Source organism: Gossypium raimondii, chromosome 4 (assembly GCF_025698545.1).
Source record: "Gossypium raimondii isolate GPD5lz chromosome 4, ASM2569854v1, whole genome shotgun sequence".
NCBI classification, from domain to species: domain Eukaryota; kingdom Viridiplantae; phylum Streptophyta; class Magnoliopsida; order Malvales; family Malvaceae; genus Gossypium; species Gossypium raimondii.
The window spans coordinates 35,992,795-36,011,417 of record NC_068568.1 but is presented as its reverse complement, the minus strand read 5'-3'; the positions used below and the strand labels follow the sequence as shown (position 1 = coordinate 36,011,417).

General features: G+C 33.0%; 2 protein-coding genes across 2 annotated transcripts; one reads left to right on the top strand and one right to left on the bottom strand.

Annotated features, from left to right (window-relative positions):
• The first annotated feature begins 8,094 nt into the window (after positions 1 to 8,094).
• On the top strand, positions 8,095 to 10,237 carry LOC105778971 (uncharacterized). Its single transcript, XM_052629247.1, has 5 exons — positions 8,095 to 8,637; positions 8,723 to 8,804; positions 9,066 to 9,161; positions 9,371 to 9,487; positions 10,212 to 10,237. The coding sequence occupies exons 1-5, from the start codon at positions 8,095 to 8,097 to the stop codon at positions 10,235 to 10,237; spliced, it is 864 nt and encodes a 287-aa protein (XP_052485207.1).
• An 812-nt stretch (positions 10,238 to 11,049) lies between these two features.
• LOC105780515 (pentatricopeptide repeat-containing protein At1g71210, mitochondrial) lies at positions 11,050 to 13,876 on the bottom strand. Its single transcript, XM_012604898.2, has one exon. The coding sequence runs from the start codon at positions 13,769 to 13,771 to the stop codon at positions 11,159 to 11,161; it is 2,613 nt and encodes an 870-aa protein (XP_012460352.1). The 5' UTR covers positions 13,772 to 13,876; the 3' UTR covers positions 11,050 to 11,158.
• Between the last annotated feature and the right edge of the window lie 4,747 nt (positions 13,877 to 18,623).

The window sequence follows — 18,623 nt, the reverse complement described above, 5'->3', positions numbered from 1 at the left end:
CACGTCAAAGTTTTATTGGTCATTTTGTAATGGTCAAAATGCACAAATCCGACCAAGTCATGCGACAGTTTGGGTGTACACAACATATTCCGCTGCAGCCCCAGGAACTCAATGACCTGCACAAGATAGACTTGCGAGGGAGACTCGATAAAGATTGGCCAACATTCCATAAGAAGTATATCGAGATATGGGAGCGTAGGTGCGATTTCTTGCTAACGTGTGAACTATTTCTCACACCGGAGTTGACGATATCTTTGGGTTACATGGGTTGGTTCAGGCATAATTGCAACTCGCATCTATTGCCGGCTTTAAAGAGAAGTAGGCAACATCATCGTAAGAGGCCAACACAAGGGCCCATCAATCCTAGGTTAGAAGACAAAAATGCGGCAGGATTAATATCTGCTACATCTGTATCAGAGGACTCGATTTTCATGCAACCTCCTAGTCAGTTTGGTTCATTTATTTTTGCTTCTAACCCAGTTTTTTTTGTCACAATCATCACAGCACACACACTCATTCTCCACATTATCACCTTTAGTACTAGTTTATTTTATACAACTACCACAACACGTGCAATCATTCCTTGCATCAACACATTTAACACCAGTTTATTTTACACAAGCACCACAACATGCCCCATCATTCCCTGTATCAACACCTTCTCCAAGGATATATTATACACGACTGTTACCCACCTTTCCATATTACATGTCGATCTTACCAACAACACCGACGCATCCAATATTACCTTCAATTTCCACCTTTTATCTGCAATCGGGTTATGCGACACCATATAGTGGCCCACCAATAATGTCATAAAAACCCCCAGCATCGTTGTTCTACCGAGGTGGGTAATCCTTGTAACCGCCAACTTAACTTGGGGGGATCCACGATGGGTGACTAGGACACGATCACAATCAAACATGGAGGAAGGAGATGAAGTTAGTGATCAACCTCGAGTGCACGTCAAGGTGAAGTCGAAGTTGACGAGCAGCTACCGAACCAAATAGTGCGACTCTAGTGGCTTGACCACATATATTCGATTTGGCAATTTTAATTGCAACTCTAGTGGCATTAACCACAACTATTTGTTGGTGTGATTGGATAGACGAGTTCTGGGGAACTTTATTTGGTGTGTAGCGGAGTTGGGTAGGAAGTTTTTTGAAAAATTTACATTATGTTTTCTGAAAAAAACTGCATTGGCATAATAATGCATTCTCAGTTTTGCTCAAATGATCGAGATAAAATTCTCTGCAATCCCGTGTTTTGATTGTTTTGTTATTTGAGTTCTCTGTTTGAGTTTAGTTGCACATTGAGCTTTATATCTCACCCTTCTGTTTTTGACCTTACAGGTAATTCTACAAATTTAGGATTGAACGGCGTGTGGAAGCTCGGATTGTTTTCTTGGTTAATTTAATATGATGGTTTAACTTATTGACTTTTCTAGACTTTTGGGCTGTAAATCAATTTTAGACTTTGTTTTTGGTTTTTGTTTTATTTGTCGCTTTTTTGTATTATTAACGTAAAACTGCAAAATCATACGAATTAACAAACTAAAAATTCGATTTTCAATTTAAACTTTGAAAATTTTTCCTCTATTAAACTAATAAAATGATTAAGTGATTTTATTATAAAATAAGTATTTTCGAACTTGAGATTTTTCTAAAACTCGTATGAGATCAGTTAAAATTAAGATTTCAAATCATACAATTTCTAAGGTAGATTTTAAATTGGTTTTTCAAAGGAGTTGATGTAACTTCTCCAGATTCAGCCATAACGTTTAGGCCCGGTTTGGGGTGTTACAACGCCATACTCACCATTACCAGTATTTACTTGGAAAACTAATGAAGTATCCAAGTGTTCAAAAAGATCACAATCAAAAGTCATATGGTTGGTACAACCACTATCAATGAGTCACTTCTCACTCAAATGACAGGTTGCAAAGTAAGTGGCCACAAAGAGTTGCTCCTCCTCTTCTTCATCAGCAACTTGAGCAATATTGTTCTGTTGCAAATACACTTGTGTTTTAGTCTTTTTCTAAGTATTACTTCTGCAAATTCTTTGATGATGCCTCATCTTCTGACATTTTTCACATTGATGGTCTAGCTTTCTCCAGCATTTAAAAGGTGGATAACCCTTTCTTCTATAATATTTACAATGAGGAAAAATCATATTTTGTTCTTGTATTTTTATTGAAAGAATCAGAACCTGAATTTCCTTTTTTGTTACTTTCATGTTTCTTTCCCTTTCCTCCTCTACTATACTAAGCTTGTACAACTAATGCACCTTCAACAAATTTTTTAGTTCTCATGAGCCCTCTTTGCTCTTGTGCTTGTAAAGCATTCATCAATTCTACCAAACTAATCTTTGACAGATTTTTAGTGTTTTCCAGAAAGAAAATGGTAGCTTCAAATCTTTCAGGAACAGTTACAAGATTTTTTTTGAACTAATCTGGAATCAGAAAATTCAGAACCAAGCAATTTGTCAAAATACTCATTCACCGTCTCAAAGTCTTTCATCTTTTGGAGTTCAAACTCTCTAATCATGTTTAGCATTTTCATGCCTTTAATCCTTTCATCGCGTTCATACTCCTTCAATAAATTCCAAACTTCAAATGCCGACTTCATTGTCATGATTCTGAGAAAGAGGTCAAATGAGACTACAGCAAATAACGTAGCTCTTTTCTTTGATTTTCTTGATTTCTTCTCCTTGTGATTCTTCATTTGCATCACCATTGGATTGGCCGATAATGAAGGAACTTCGCAGTCCTCTCTACAGCTTCCCAGAGATCATTTGCCTCTAGATGAGCCTCCATCTTTGCTGCCCAAACATGGTAACTGTCACCATTGAAAATGGGTAATGCAAGTGCAGTGAAAGGGATTTCAGAATCCATTGAAAAAGAAAGAAAACAAAATATTTTCCATACAGGTCCCTCAAGAAGAAAGCTATTGATATCAATTTGTTGGAGTTTTTGAGAAAACTTATTGAAAAGAGATTGGAATGGAAAGAGTATATTTTATTGAACCAAAAATAGTGTTTATTTAGTGAACAAGATAACAACTATTGACTAAAAATAGGCTACTAACAAAATTATAATCTCTAAAAAAATCCGAAACAAATCAAATAATTATGATTATATCTAAAATTAGCTAGATTATGGTAACTAAAGCAAATCTTCAATAGAGTGCAACTTATTAATGCTATAAAACTTTTGGGTTAGACATTTTATCCTTCCCATAGTAATAATTAAGAAGATCAATAGTTGTTTTTGAGATTCTTATGGAAGGGGAATGGGGAATCAACTATTGGAGCTAGAGTGAGTTGAGATATGTTTTGTAAACCAAAAATCAAAGGGTAGCCTTGGACTGAAGGATCTCCTAAATTCGAATCAAGCCTGCATTATTCAACACATTTGGGCTATTCTAATGCAAGCAGGGTCCTTTTGGATTTCTTGGACAAGGGCATATGTTTTGGAATGGAAGAGTTCGATGCAAATAGCTTGCACGTACAATAGTAGTTGGAGCTGGAAGAAATTACTGAAACTAAGGCACTTGTTTGCTTAGGGAATGGAAACATTCCAAGGTATTACTTAGTTGGTAAGGCCTGGAATAAATTTAGGCGGAGAACTGGGAAATTTTTCTGGAGGTTAATTTAGTTTCCACTTTACATCTCTAAACATTCAATGGTTGCTTGAATGGAAATTCTAAATAGGTTGCCAACAAAGGATCGGTTGCTAGCATGGGGCTTGAATGTTGATGATAGGTGTCAACTATATCTCGTGAAAAGGGAGACAATGAACCATATTTTCTTTGAGTGTGCTTATTCAAGAACAATATGACAGATGATTTTGCAGATGTGTTCACTACATAAATAGGTTATGAACTGGGCTCAAGAGCTGTAATGGGATAAAGGCAAAGCATTCTTTGCCATTTTATTGAAATAGGAATTATTCAATGTTGAGAGAAACGGACCAACGACAGTTTGGAAGTAGAAATCTGAGCATGCTCTATTTGAGAAAGTAAGATTGAGGCCCCGTTCTCCTTTGCGTTTTAGAAGGACTTTTGCAACAATAAAAAGAATGAAGAACGGCCTCCATTTCAGAAAAAATTTCACCATCTAAAAAGTCCTTCTCTACAGATGAAGAAGTTAAAAAATTTAACTTTTCTTCAGCCAAAAGTGCTTTTGGCTGATAATTGACCTTTTTATCCTGTCTTCTCCCCCAAAAAACGTTCTTTCCTCTGCTGGTTCTTTGGAGCTCTATACCCATTTTTTTTTCACATTTTCGCTTTCAAAGCTCTTTCCTGTTCTTTGTTCCTCTTTCGCAGGTGAGTTTGTTTTCTTCTTCTTCTCTTTAATTATTCACTATGCTTTGTTTTTAGTTGCTTTTTAGTTCCTCTTTCGCAGGTAAGTAACTCTTCCAACAAAAAAAAAAGAGGGAAAATTCTGGCTTTTGTGCCTCTTTTGCTTTACTGCTTTGCTCTGCTTTGTGCCTCTACAGCTTTGCTCTGCTTTGCTTTAGTGATTGCTAGATCCCCAGGAGTGTTTAGAGTTAAACCTGCAGGACCAAACTATTTTAGTTGATGAAAATAGAAGAAATATAGACTAAATATTTGAATATTATGGGTACCCAGTTCTTCCTACATTCTTCAAAGTGAGTGCCATTTGATATTTTAGATACTTTGCATGATTTTTCCAGCACTGGTAGACAAGACCCCCTTTTTTTTGGTTTTTAATGTTGTTGTAATACGTTTCCATGGAATAATATGTTGAAAATCCATCATCACCAATAATAAAGCAAAAAATGATTAGGATTCTTCCATGGAAGCTTATCTTTCAAAATCAAATGGTCTAACCCCACCAACCAAATTACAATAGAAGTTTATTGCCAATTACAACAAAAGTTTGTTCCAATTCTTGTAGCCTATTTTTTGGTAACTTATTATTGAGGCAAACAACTTCAAGCTTGCAATAGTAATAATAAAAATAATAAAAGTAACATCAAACCGCTATTTTTCTTTTACAGGAAGTATGTTTTTGGCTGCTAATTGGCATTGAAATACCAATATGTTCACATAAAATCCTCTTCAAGTTTCTGCAAAGATTTGCTTGTTGTAGCAATTTGTTTGTTTGAGCTCATCTTTTCAGAGACCATAAGACTCTTGTAGCTTCTTATCTCTGCTTGTCTTTCCTTTTCAAGCCTTTGTAGTTCCTCATGTCGTTTCTGCCAGAGAAATCAAATGGATTTTCATTTTAGTTATCCAAATAACAATGTTCATATAAGGTCAAAGGATGAGACTATAATCCCAGCATTTAGCACCTACTGTATAAGTATTTAGTAAGCAACATCAACAAAACTACTAGAACCTCTTTAATCTCATCGTAAATATCTGAATAATTAGCAGCAAAGTGAAGCTGAATATAAGTCCATTGAAACATCGTGCCATTCTGATCATAGTTTACAGTCATTTACTTTATTTTTATTAGAATACATATGTATTTGGTTTAAGAAACTGGACAAGAAACATAATCCAAATATATCATTATGTATATAGAACAACAACATCATACATATATGTTTATTGAGATTAAAATTTATATGTGCAATAATTGCTCATGCAGTCCTGCCCTTCATGAATCCAGTACGGTATAACAAATTATATCCTAAACAAAATCCAGTAGGGTAACTTTCATTTTTCATGCTACAATCATTTAGAATATTTATTACATATAGCATACTCGAACAAAACCATCAGCTGATTTCGCCAATAGCCAGTATCAAACCTAAGAAATAAGTTAAAAACAGATAAAGAAAAAGTGGCTCACTTTTTCCCTTAGCTGTTGTTTTCTCTCTGCCCTTTTTGCGGCATTAACAGCTCTCTCTCAGCTGCAATAACATATTATATTATGCTGCATTAGTTACATCAAGAACAAACAAAACAATTTGAATTTTAAAAAACAATACAGTTAATGCAGCAAAGCCAAGAAAATGCAAATGGAAAAAACGACATTACTGCATACCACCATATATCTTCTTCTCTTTGTCTTTTTGTCTTAAAACTAAAATCATAATGAACGCAAAATGACTGAATGAAAATATTGTAAATCACAGTATGCTTTTATTTTATGCTTTATCCTTAAGTTGTTTCCATGCACTGCCCTGCTTTGTTTCCTTTCTACCAATTGATTTCATGAAATAAATGTACTATATAAATTAGTATATATGAGTGAACTCATTTGATTTATTTATTTGACGTTTTCAATTTTCCATAAATATCAATAGTTGCATTTGTCTCCAAGTACACTTTAGGTTTTTCAATTATAAATTCTTTGTTCTATGGATGAGAATGGATTTTTGAGTGAATTTATTGATAAAATTAGTAGTTAGTAAAATATCTTTTGTAAATGATTGATTTGGTTTAATTTATTTCCCCTTGACTATTTTCAGCTTATTCTCAATCAACCTATTCTGGAATTCCTTGGTTCTTGGACTTGACAAAGTAAATCCCAGGTTTGTGAGCTTATTACGTTTCTTTCATTGCTTCTGCCTTGGATTCTGAATAGTTGGATGTAGTTAACATTGATGTATCAATTTGCAAAATTCTATTGATCTTTTTTCCTAAAGAAATGAACTTTACCTCTATAGACAATGGGAGCTAGCAATGTTATTGTTGTTAGGCTAATTTTTGAAGTTTCATTGGACATTGGGAATATAATAAAGACATATAACATTTACTGTCGGGTCTATTTTTTAGTAAAATTAATATTACAGGAAAATATTTTGATACACATGTAAACAAATATACTTATGTGACATTTGATTTTCTTGATTGCTTTACTGGTTGAAACGAATCTGTTCGTTTACACAATAGATGAGTACTTCGGCGGTTGAAGTTAGTGGTGGAAAAGTGAAAGCAATGTGGGATAAGAGATTGACAAAAATATTTTGTGATATTTATATTAAAGAGATATTGAAAGGCAATAGGTCTGGTACTCATTTCACAAAAGATGGATGGTTGAAAATAATGACCAACTTTGAGAAAGAAACGGGCAAGGGTTTTTCACAAAGACAACTTAAAAATAGGTGGGATGCCCTAAAAAAAGAATGGAAAGCTTGGAAGAAACTTAAAGGCGAAGATACTGGTCTAGGGTGGAATCTTATAAAAAGAACCGTTGATGCATCGGATGATTGGTGGGAGAGTAGGCTACAGGTACATTAATAATTCTGAATATTTTTTTTCTTATTTATGAGGTTATTGATAATTACTGTTATTAAACTATTATTTTATATGTAGGTTGTGCCTGAAGCTCAAAAATTTAGAACATCGGACATTGATCTCGAATTCGAAGGGAAGTTGGACCAAATGTTCATGGGGATAGTTGCAACAGGTGATAAAGCATGGGCACCTTCTTCTGGTACACTCTGGAGTGATTTTTTTGAGAATGTTAACAATGAAATACCTGAAAAGAATGAAGAAGAAAATTTCAAATGATGTTCACATTTCAAATGATGTTCAAATTGATGGAAACGATCAAAAAAGAAAAAACCCTGAGATATCAAGTTCACGTTTTAAAACTGGAAGAAAGAAAAATTATGCAATGCAGCTGACAATATGAGTCAAGCCACATCTAGTTTGACTCCTGTTATGGATCCATATGGTATTCCACAAGCAGTCAAAGTGCTTGACAGCATGTCGGAAGAAGTTTCAGAAGCTAGTTCGCTATACTTTTTCGCACTTAAATTATTGCTCAATAAGGACAAGCGAATTATGTTTTTATCAATTAATCCCAAGATTAGAGCTTTGTGGCTTAAGTCGGAAATGGAGGATAGTTGAAAATTTTCTAATCTTCTAGGGTTCAGAGATATCTATTATGTGATTAAACAACAATGTTAAACTAGTTTTATCAATAGTTATTTATGTTTGGTTTTTGGATATTGAATTTATGTTCTCCTTATTTATGTATAATCTAGTTTTATTAATAGTTGTTTATGTTTGGTCTTTGGATATTGAATTTATGTTCTACTTATTTATACTAAATTAGTTTTATCAATAGTTGTTTATATATGATTTTGGATATAAAATTTATTCACAAGTGATGAGTATAGTTGAGAATTACAGCGGTGATGAAAGTGATGATAAAAGGGAAAAGAAAGAGATTTTACAACGCATGGAATGTTTTAACCGATTATTTGTTGTTGCATATTCTTCCGTGCAATTATATTACGAGAAGTATATATTGAGGCAACCATGCATGGATTCAAAACAGTCAGGTGAGACATGGATCCGAGAGATCCTTGACGGTCATGAATCACGTTGTATGATTAATTTTAGGATGTCTAAAATGGTATTCACAAGTTTGTTGAAAGTTTTGGAGACAAGATACAACTTGAAAACTTCAAGAAACATATCTTCTAGTGAAATGTTGGGAATTTTTTTATACATCTTGGGCACTGGCGCAAAAGTTTCCCAATGTCGAGAAAGATTCCAAAGATCTGGATCAACAATAAGTCAAAACTTTGCAATTGTGCTTGAGAAAGTTTCAATGATGGCCACTGATCTAATTGCACCTGAAGATCCTTTTTTTAGCTCAATACCCGAACAAATACGTAATGATTCTAGATATATGCCGCATTTTAAGGTTAAAATTTAATTTTATATTATTATATTTTAATATATTTGGTTGACTAAAAATATGCACTAGAGTAATATGATTATTTGTTCAGGATTGCATAGGTGCAATTGATGGTACTCACATTGCCGCTATTCTTCTACCAAATGAACAAATTCCCTATATTGGAAGAAAAGGTATCCCGACTCAAAATGTTATGGTAGTATGTGATTTTAATATGTGTTTCACCTTTGTCATGGCTGGATGGGAAGGATCGGCACATGACACTAGAATATTTCTTGATGCAATTCGAGTCCGAAATACAAATTTCCGCACCCACCAAATGGTTAGATATTTTTTATATGTGATTTTTTAAATAATAAAGTATAAGTTCTTTAATTGATAATTTTTATAAAAAAAATTCTTGAATTAATTGTTTGTTATATTATGACTTGTAGGAAAATATTATCTTGTTGATTCTGGATATCCTCAAATGAAAGGTTATCTTGGACCATATAGAGGTCAGCAATATCATTTACCTGACTTCCGTAGAGGTAGACCGGTATCTAGTAAAGAAGAGATATTCAATCATTCACATTCATCATTACGTAGTGTGATTGAACGAACTTTTGGTGTTTTGAAAAAAAATGGGCCATTTTAAGGGATATGTCAAGTTATAGTTTTGAAAAGTAAACGATGATCGTTGTTGCTACAATGACGATACACAATTTTATTCGAAAACATGTCGGTCGAAATGATGCAGATTTTATGGAATACGAAGATATTAACTGGGCATATGAGAATATTATTGATTCAGAAAATACGCATGGTCAAGAAAGTGATGATGATGACAACGACGATGATGATGGTGATGATGAAGGTGAATCAAACAATTCAAGTGGTTTTGAAATGGAATTAACAAAAGATGATATAGCTTCTAGTTTAATGAATTCACTTTAAATTGTAAATGCTATTGTAAAATTTTTAGTATTTATATTTGGTATATAAATATTATCCCTTTTAAAACTTTAATCCAAATATATGTAATATTTTAATTTGTTAGGTTTATGTTTTCTATGTTATGTTAATATGTAATATGAGTTATATATTCAAATACATTTTAAAATAAAATAATACAAATGTGTTAAAAGCATTAATTAAAAATAAAAATAAAAATAATTTTTATAATAATACAATTGTGTCAATATCTAATTACAAATACTTAATTATTATATTTAAATATTTAAATATAGTTTATATATTCTAATTAAATTTAATAAATAATTAATATTAATTACTTAGAAATATTTAAAATTAATATTATATATTAAAATATTAACAATAAGTTATAATAAATAATTTTTATATTTTTGCTAAAATATCATAATATTAACTAATTTGAACATTATTTAAATATATATTTGTTCCTTTATAATATCATGTCTAAAATGGACATTTTATTCTTCAAAAGTACTTTTTGACAGCAATATCAAACACTCAAATATTTTAAAAACACTTCTCAAAAGCACTTTTCAAAAGCAATGAAGAACTGGCCCTGAGACTAATTGGGGTGAGAATTAACACGAATGACCATCTGTGTATAGCATGGGGATTTAGAGACATTGTATAGGTTTATTGTACATGGAGGAAGGAGTATAATATGGTAACAGGACACTATTTTTGGTGGGGACGGAATGCACAAAATTATCCCAAAAAAATACTTTTAACCATTGTTGTATACTAAATTAATTCATAAAACATATATTATAATTATTTTTGTAACTTATGACATAATATTAAAACAAAATAATTTTTGTTATAACCTGTTAATTGATTGAATATTCACTTTCCTCAAGAATAATTAGTCACAGTGGGATAAAAAAGTAAAATAATTTTTAAGTTAATTGTAATAATTTTACATTGTTGTCAATTAAATTACTTATGTAAATATATAATTTTCACATTTTATAACATGACACATTATTACATTATATGATAACAGACTTTAATAAAGTTATAACAATATTTTAAAATAAATTTTCAAAGTTAGATACCAAAGATGAAGGAAAATAATATCTCTAAACTTTGATTGGTTATACAAAGTAAATCATTTCAGCTTCAATATATATTAAATTTTAACGTCATTAACGCAATATTGCATTCAATGTTTAAAATCTATTATCATGTAAATGTCTAAATATTAGGTTAATTAACAACATTTTTAATGTAGGTACAAAATTATGAATATAGTTTTCTCTTTCTAAATAAGAAATACTACTTTTTTATACAAGTTATTGATAATATATACCCACTTTCAGAATTTATTTTAACAAAACATATTTACTTGATTTGAAAAAGTTCTTATTTTACTTATTAATCGTAATTATTCTTTGTTTTATGCTTAACTATTACGCTAAAAACCAAACCAAACCAAACCAGGCATACGTTGAAAAACTTTATTACTTGATGCATTGGATCAACCCAAATTAGTCAATCAAATAACTTCGGATATATTCATTTCTCTACAAAGTTGAAAAAAGAAAAAAAGAAGTTAGAGTAACATTTTGGTTCGGTCTGTTAAATCAAAACCTTTCTCAGACATTTCTTTCAACCATCTTTGAGCTTCAACTCTCATACCTTTCTTGAGAAGACCATGTATTATGATGTCATAAGTCCATCTATTTGGCTCATAACCCTTTTCGCATATCCAATCATACACCTCAAAAGCTTCCTCCACTTTGCTTTTACTTACTTTCTTCAACAATGTATTGTATGTGTAGACATCAAGTGGGAAGCATTTTGCAATAATTTCCTCCGCCCTCTCAATATCTATGCTTGCTTTGATACAACCAGAAAATATTCCAATTACTCGCCCAAGCATCGAAACATCTGATGTTTCATCTTCCCCTTCCTTGAATTGAACCCAAGCCTCGTACAACTGATTTGTCTTTAAAGAATGTAACAAAAGTACATTACCGATAAAAGGTGTAATATAGCCCCTTGAATTCTCCAACTCATTAACCAATTTTACAGCCAACCAGTAGCTTTTCTTCGAACACAGCAGCTTTATAAGAAGCTCATAGCATTCCATGCTTGGATATACATTATTACCCTTCATTTCCTTCATGAAACTCAGTGCATAGTCTGCCTGATCAGCTTTACAAAGACCAACTATCATGGAACTATATAGTTTTCTCCCTATCTTTCTTCTCTGACGTATGTCATTAAAGAAGTTTAGAGCATCAGAAATTCTGTTATTCTGTAGGTAACTAACCAACATACTGATGTCAGACCTCAGACCAGGCTTAATCCCACTTCTTTGCATCATCTCAAAGACTTCTCTAGCTAGTTCAGGCTTTTTGGCATAACCAGCTCCGGAGATGAAAAAGTTAAAAATACGAGCTTCTGGCTCAAAATGAGATAACTGCATCTCCAACATTTTAAAGAACTGGTTTTCCGGACTTTCCATATCACACAAGGAACAGATAACAGATCTGAACAATGTTCTAGTTGGTTTATGACCCTTCTCCTGCATTTCAAATAAAAGTGTTGCAGCAATATCTCCTCTATTCGACCGGCAAAAACTATGAATCAAGTGAAAGTAAGTTTCACGTGCAATATCTTTATTTATTCTACAAACTTCACCATGTAATAAATACGCATCTTCAATCCTATTTGCTTTACACAAAGCCACAATAAATGGGTCACATATGGCATAGCGGGGCTTAACTTTTCGCTCAAGAGAGAAAATTACCAGTTCCTTTATCATGTCAAATTTTGCCTCTCTGCACAAGGCAACCGCGACATGCGTGAAGGTGTTTTTACTGGGGAAGTAACCTTCACGAATTGAATTTCTTAACACACGATAAGCTTCATCAATAACTCCATTCCAACATAAATCATTGATCAAAGAACTATAGGTTGTGCTATTAAGAGAGAGTCTGAGCTCTGACCTGGAGTTATACAACTCAATGGCAACATCCACTATCCCAACCTTGCAAAAGAAACACAAAATGGCATTCATGGTGACCTTATCAGGCGAAATCCCATCTTTCTCCATTTCAATTAACAATTCATAAACATCATTCAGTCGGTACTCGCTTAATAGTTTCAACACCAAAACATTGTACTGAAACAGGCGGGGAACATTCCTGTATAATAGCCTCCTACTATTGATAAACTCCAAGGACCAGTTTAACCTCCCACTTTGAACAACGTTTTGAAGCCAGATTCCATAAGCATGTTCCATTGGCACATTAAGCTCCGTAAACTCCTCCAACAAGGTAGCCGCATGCTTGAATCTGTTGCCCTTGCAAAGCGCATTCACCATAATACTCACGGAATGCCCATCAACAGGCTTCCTGCTCTCCGCCAAACGACGCAAATAGGCCTCCGCCTCCTTGAACTTGTTCTGCTTGCACCAGCACTTGACCAGGATGGAGTGGGTGATGTCATTCTCAAGACCCCTCATTGAGATCTGCTTAGCAATCATGTCAGCGGCGTCAAAACAACTCTCCTCTACAAGAGCATTCAAAAGCACATGGTAGGCGAAGGTATCCAAGTCAAGACCCTGAAATCGCATTCTGCCGAACAGCTGGAGTGCCATCTCAGGTTTCCCAGCGAGGGCGTAACCCCAAACCAAAGTGTCGTGAAATCTGACATTGTGAATGCGCCTATGCTCCATAAAATCCTGCAAGATGTCAAGCATCAAGGGCATGAACTTGGCCTTCGAGAGAATCTTGAAGAGTGTAAAGAAGGTGGCTCGGGTGTGGTTGAATCCCGGCTGGCGGCCCGCCCAGTCGAAGAACTTGAGGCAGGAGAGAACATCTTGGGAGGAGGAGCGGCCGTAAGAGAGGACCTGGAGGACAAAGGTCTCGGAGAGATGGAGATTGAGGTGGGAGAGAGCAAGGTCAGTGGCATGCCTGGAAGAAGCATCGTCCTGGGAGCTGAGGATGGTGAAGATGCGGTCGAGTAGAGGTGTGTCTGGGCACTTGAACCAGTCTTTTAAGGATGCCACAACATCCTTGGCGCTGAGATGCACCGATGAAGAGTTGGTGGGAGATGGTGGGAGAAACAAACAAGAGTAGGAAGATGAATTACCATTACGATTTTTCAACTGAGCGGATTTAGCTACATGCTTAATTGAACCTAAAAGCTTTATCATTATCTTTTCTTTCTTCACTCACAGGGAATGGATTCGTCTCTTTTAATCTCTGAATCCAATCCCCCACCCCCAACTCCCATAAGCTGAAAGGAGACAACTATTGAGTTGTAGATTTGTACGATAATATTACAAGGGATAAATCTTAAATATCCTAATCCTAGTGTTGGATGGAATTGACAGGAGTCTCACTCTCAATCAAATTGTTTTATTTTAGTATAATTAATTGAAATTATATATATTCCAAAAATAATATTATATTTTAATATACTAAATTTGAATTATTAATAATTTATTAAAATAGTGATTAATTGGAACGAAGTTGACTAGGTGGTAGAGTTGTGGAAACACTTATCTCTTCCATATTTTAGGCCTTAGCTCCATGAAGCAATATACTACTGCTAAATCATGGAAGAATTGAAATCTTAGAACAAAACACTATGTATGGATGGTATGAACTGCCTAAACAAGAATTCTTGATCAGCGAACAACCAGAGCTATTTCTCACTACATCAAAAAATTTCCACAATGAAAGATGTAAATCCACTGGAAAATCAAAAATACGCATGTTGGATGAAATGGTTGTTGCTGTCTGCTCCAATAACAAATCATTGGTTTAATTGAATAGCTAAATAAAATTTATCTCAGGTCGATGGATCTTTTCAATTGGAGGATCCCCTATATGGATAATATATGGATAATACACATTCCAGTTGGCCGAGTCTAATTCTGTTCTAATTCTTTTGTTCTGAAGCAAAGATATCCATGGGACGGTTCACCCTATTCAGATATTCAAGACCAAGAAGTACATGACTCTCTTTCGGATAGGTCTTAAAAGGAGAATGAAAGTTGGAATGCCACCAGGCGTCTATTATTGAATTCACCCGACCCGATAATACCCATTTTTGGAACGTCCAGTGCCAAAGTCACGGAATGGGTAATTCGCCAATCCCTAAAATGGACTATGTAATGTACTTTATCCGCTGGGTTACTCGGGGGCATTTTACCAAAAGTTTATATTGTATCAATCTACCCTTGTGTGTGTGATTCCTATTGAAGCATATACTCGGGGGTGGGTGCGGGGCGAATGATTTCAAAGCGGACTCCCCATTCATTAGATAGAGAAGATCACCAAGATCTCGTGATCCGCTGCTGAACTTATTCCAATTCAACGAGCATTCTCAATATTATGCCTTAAAGAGGACTCGAACCTCCACGCTCTTTAGCAAGAGATTTTGAGTCTCGCTCGCGTGTCTACCATTTCACCACCAAGGCATCTTGAAAGTGAATCGTATTCCATGAATATGATATCTATCTAGTGTGATGTATGAAATATATGACAAATATGGAGTCTTGGAGTATTCCTATTGATTGGTCATGTCATATAGGCCTGAGTCGAACATCCAATTACTTCGATTTGAAGTATCCGGAGGATATCTATATAGATTATATTAAAAAGATGGACAATCAAACCTATTTATTTCTTGATTCAATAGAAGAAGAAAAAAGAAAAGAGGTGAATAAGGTCCCAAATAACGAGAGATATGTAAAAAGAAGACTCGGTTACGCCCATTCCTAATCCTAAATGGAATATAATGATGTAGGGATCCATATGTAAACATAGTATCTATTTAGATACGCTCAAATGACCCCTTCTCATAATGAGAATGTATATAGCCCTAGAAAAGTGTTAAATTTTTAGCTTTTTTCATATATTCTTTAGATTTTTTTAAAATTTTTATAATTTTTAAAAAATATATATAAACTTTGGGTTTTTTTTATAAATTTTTGAATTTTAAAATTTATTTTAAAACTATTTTGAATCTTTTTTGTAATTTTTGTCGAGAGTGAGATCAGTTTGTTATTTAAATTATTCGAGTTATTCAGATTGTAAAATTCAACTCAACTCAACTCGAAACCCGAAATACTTATTCGAGTTGACTCGAAAAAATCGAATAACTTAAATAACTCAATTCGATTAACTCGAAATTCGAATTTATTTCGATCTTTTTTAATCGAATGTACAGCAACATAAGCCACTAGACAAAGAGGTTGTTGGCATCTATATATCAACAATGGTACAATATTTAAAGTTATTTGATTTTGTATAATTTTATATATTTGATTTTGATTTGATTTAATTTTTGTAAAGAATTAATACTATACACCATTTTATATTTATATATTAGTTTTCTTATTTGACGATGCACGGATTTAATTGTATGTATCAATTTAGATATGTTACAATTATTTTATATTTTATTATTGATATTATAAATAAATTTAAACCGTTTTATGTATGAATGTATTGATAAAATTTTAATATATTTAAAATAGGTAATAATATATATGAACGTATTGATAATAATATTTGAATTTTGGACTACCATTTAAAGGCTGTCATCAAACTTCAAAACCAATCCTTCGTATGTCTTGAGTATATATATAATTACACTAATCTTTCTTGCAATCATATTATGACTACACTTTTTAATTTGCCTTAATAATTATCTAATTTACTATATTTCTATAATAAAACCTATAGTAATAGGTTTTGTTTCCTTCTTTATGGGATGATTTGTATAAACATAATATTAAATAAATAAATATTGAAAAAAATAAATTTAGTACATTCTACACAATCTAACTGTTTTAAAATTTTATTATTAGTTCGAATATATAAAAATAATTTATCGAGTTAACTTTTAGAGATTTGAATGTTTAAAAAAACAGAAAAACATAAATATGCCACTTGTTGCATATATAACTTCTCTACCCTCTTATATTAAATATATATACATATATAATATTACATACAAAATAATTAGATTTATCATATATATAATATATTGATTTATGTAATTCCTTAAATATGTAGAATTCATTAAAAATTGAAGTTGAATTTTTTATATAAAAATCACATTAATATTTTTAAAGAAAATTGAATTCGCTTTTATTTTTAATCAAATTTAAATTGCTTCAAATAATATTGTAAAAATCGAGTTTATTAAAGAATATTATAACATTTTGTGGTAGAATACATATGTTTAATTCAAAGTTAACCAATATTAGATCACAAAATAAAAAAATTAAAGTAATATTAACTAAATCAAAAGATCAAGTAAATAAAATAATATTAAATAAAAATCACTAATATTAGATAAAATGATTTTTTAAATTACAAATATAGTTACAACTAGAATGATTATCATAATCATAATCAAACAAATTGAAAATCAAATCTAGGTGCTCAAAGACACAAGAACTCCCACTTTAATCATCAATACTAATATCTCATTAACTTGCATGGATGGTATGTTGATTATATTTGACAATTTTATGTAATGACATTAATGGTATAAATATGATATAGAAATTAAAATATATAAAAATAATATAAATAGAGAAATAAACATACTAAAAATCTATTTAACATGGAATGTATTAACATATTAAACTTGATATAAATGTGACATCTTAAAATATAAAGAAAACATCATCACTAATATATTAAACTAAAAAGAAATTATATTGCATGCGTATGTGCCAGGGGCCTAGAATTTTAGTCTAGCAAATCGTATGGTCTTAGACGATTTCTTGGATTCAAATTCGCCTAAGTAAGCCTTACTCTAAAAAACTGAGAACTCTCGCAGAAATTCTTTAAGGCATAGAAAAATAGAATAGAAGAGCCACATAATAGAAATTTTCTAAGGCACAGCAAAATGACAACTCGACAACGCGAAGGGGCTTGAATTGAATAGAATTTGAGTAAATGCTCTCAAAAGTATTCTATTGTTTTGAAGGTTTACAATTGAGTGATTTCAAATGAGAGGGAAGGCTTCTATTTGTGGTTGAGCTCCCTCATCCAATGGTACAGATTAAGTTACATAGGCAGTTAAGATTTGGGTATATCTACAAAATGAGAGTCCTAAGGGATTTAAACTTTATACATATTTATCCCTTAGGATTTACAATAATTACCCTAGTAACTTCAATTTTACTGGAATGTTTCACTAGGCCACCAAGGCTTCAAGTAGATGGACTTTTCTATATAATCCACGAGTCAGGCCAGTTCAAGCAGGTTAAATGAGCCTCATTTGATTAGTTGACCTTCGTGAGATGTTTTGTGTAATGGTCACGGGCTTTGATCCACGGCCCGTGACATTCTCCTCCACCCATTCTCACGACGCCTTCATCGGGTCCTCGGAATGAAATTGGATTAACTTGTCTCGGAACGGTCTCGATTCATTGGCTAATTCCCAACTAATCTCTCTATCAGGTAGTTCCTCTCCTAGAAACATTTGCCTTGGCTTATGTCTCTATTGTCACCTAACTCTAACTGTATTCCTCTATTGTACATCTCAATTATAAGAGATCGCACGCTTACTTGCCCCCATTGTGACTTGCCTCACTCGGGATCCTCTTGATTCACACAAAAAGACTTTGGCACACTCACATTGAACATCAGGTTAACCTTGAGTATTGTTGCTATCTCTGGTTTGTAAGCCCCTCTACTTACTCGCTTCAGAACTCTGAAAGAGCCCCTATGTCTTTCCCAAGCCAACAGTAAGTCAAAATGTAAAACACTAGGAAAGTGTTTGAGAAGTACCTTGCTCATAACATTTACTTGATTCAGCTGTCCAGTTTGTATCACTACTTTTCCCTAAAATTCTAATACACAACCTATCTCTCTCATAGGTGGTAGCCCTACTAATAACTCAAAAGGCTTCATATTTGTATTTTTCCTCTTTAGCATTTTCAAGAGGGCCTTTGTATCACTCTAATCTACCAAGTCAATATTCTTGTAACACCTTATACCCGACCCAATTATGGGTCCGAGCTACAATGTGTCACA

Bases quoted from the DNA above. Each gene is read 5' to 3' on its own strand.
- LOC105778971 (XM_052629247.1), top strand. From the start codon at position 8,095: ATGAGTATAGTTGAGAATTACAGCGGTGATGAAAGTGATGATAAAAGG. The intron at 8,638-8,722 runs GTTAAAATTTAA...TTATTTGTTCAG, and splicing joins GATATATGCCGCATTTTAAG to GATTGCATAGGTGCAATTGA. The intron at 9,488-10,211 runs GTGAATCAAACA...ATCTGTGTATAG, and splicing joins TGATGATGGTGATGATGAAG to CATGGGGATTTAGAGACATT.
- LOC105780515 (XM_012604898.2), bottom strand. From the start codon at position 13,771: ATGATAAAGCTTTTAGGTTCAATTAAGCATGTAGCTAAATCCGCTCAG.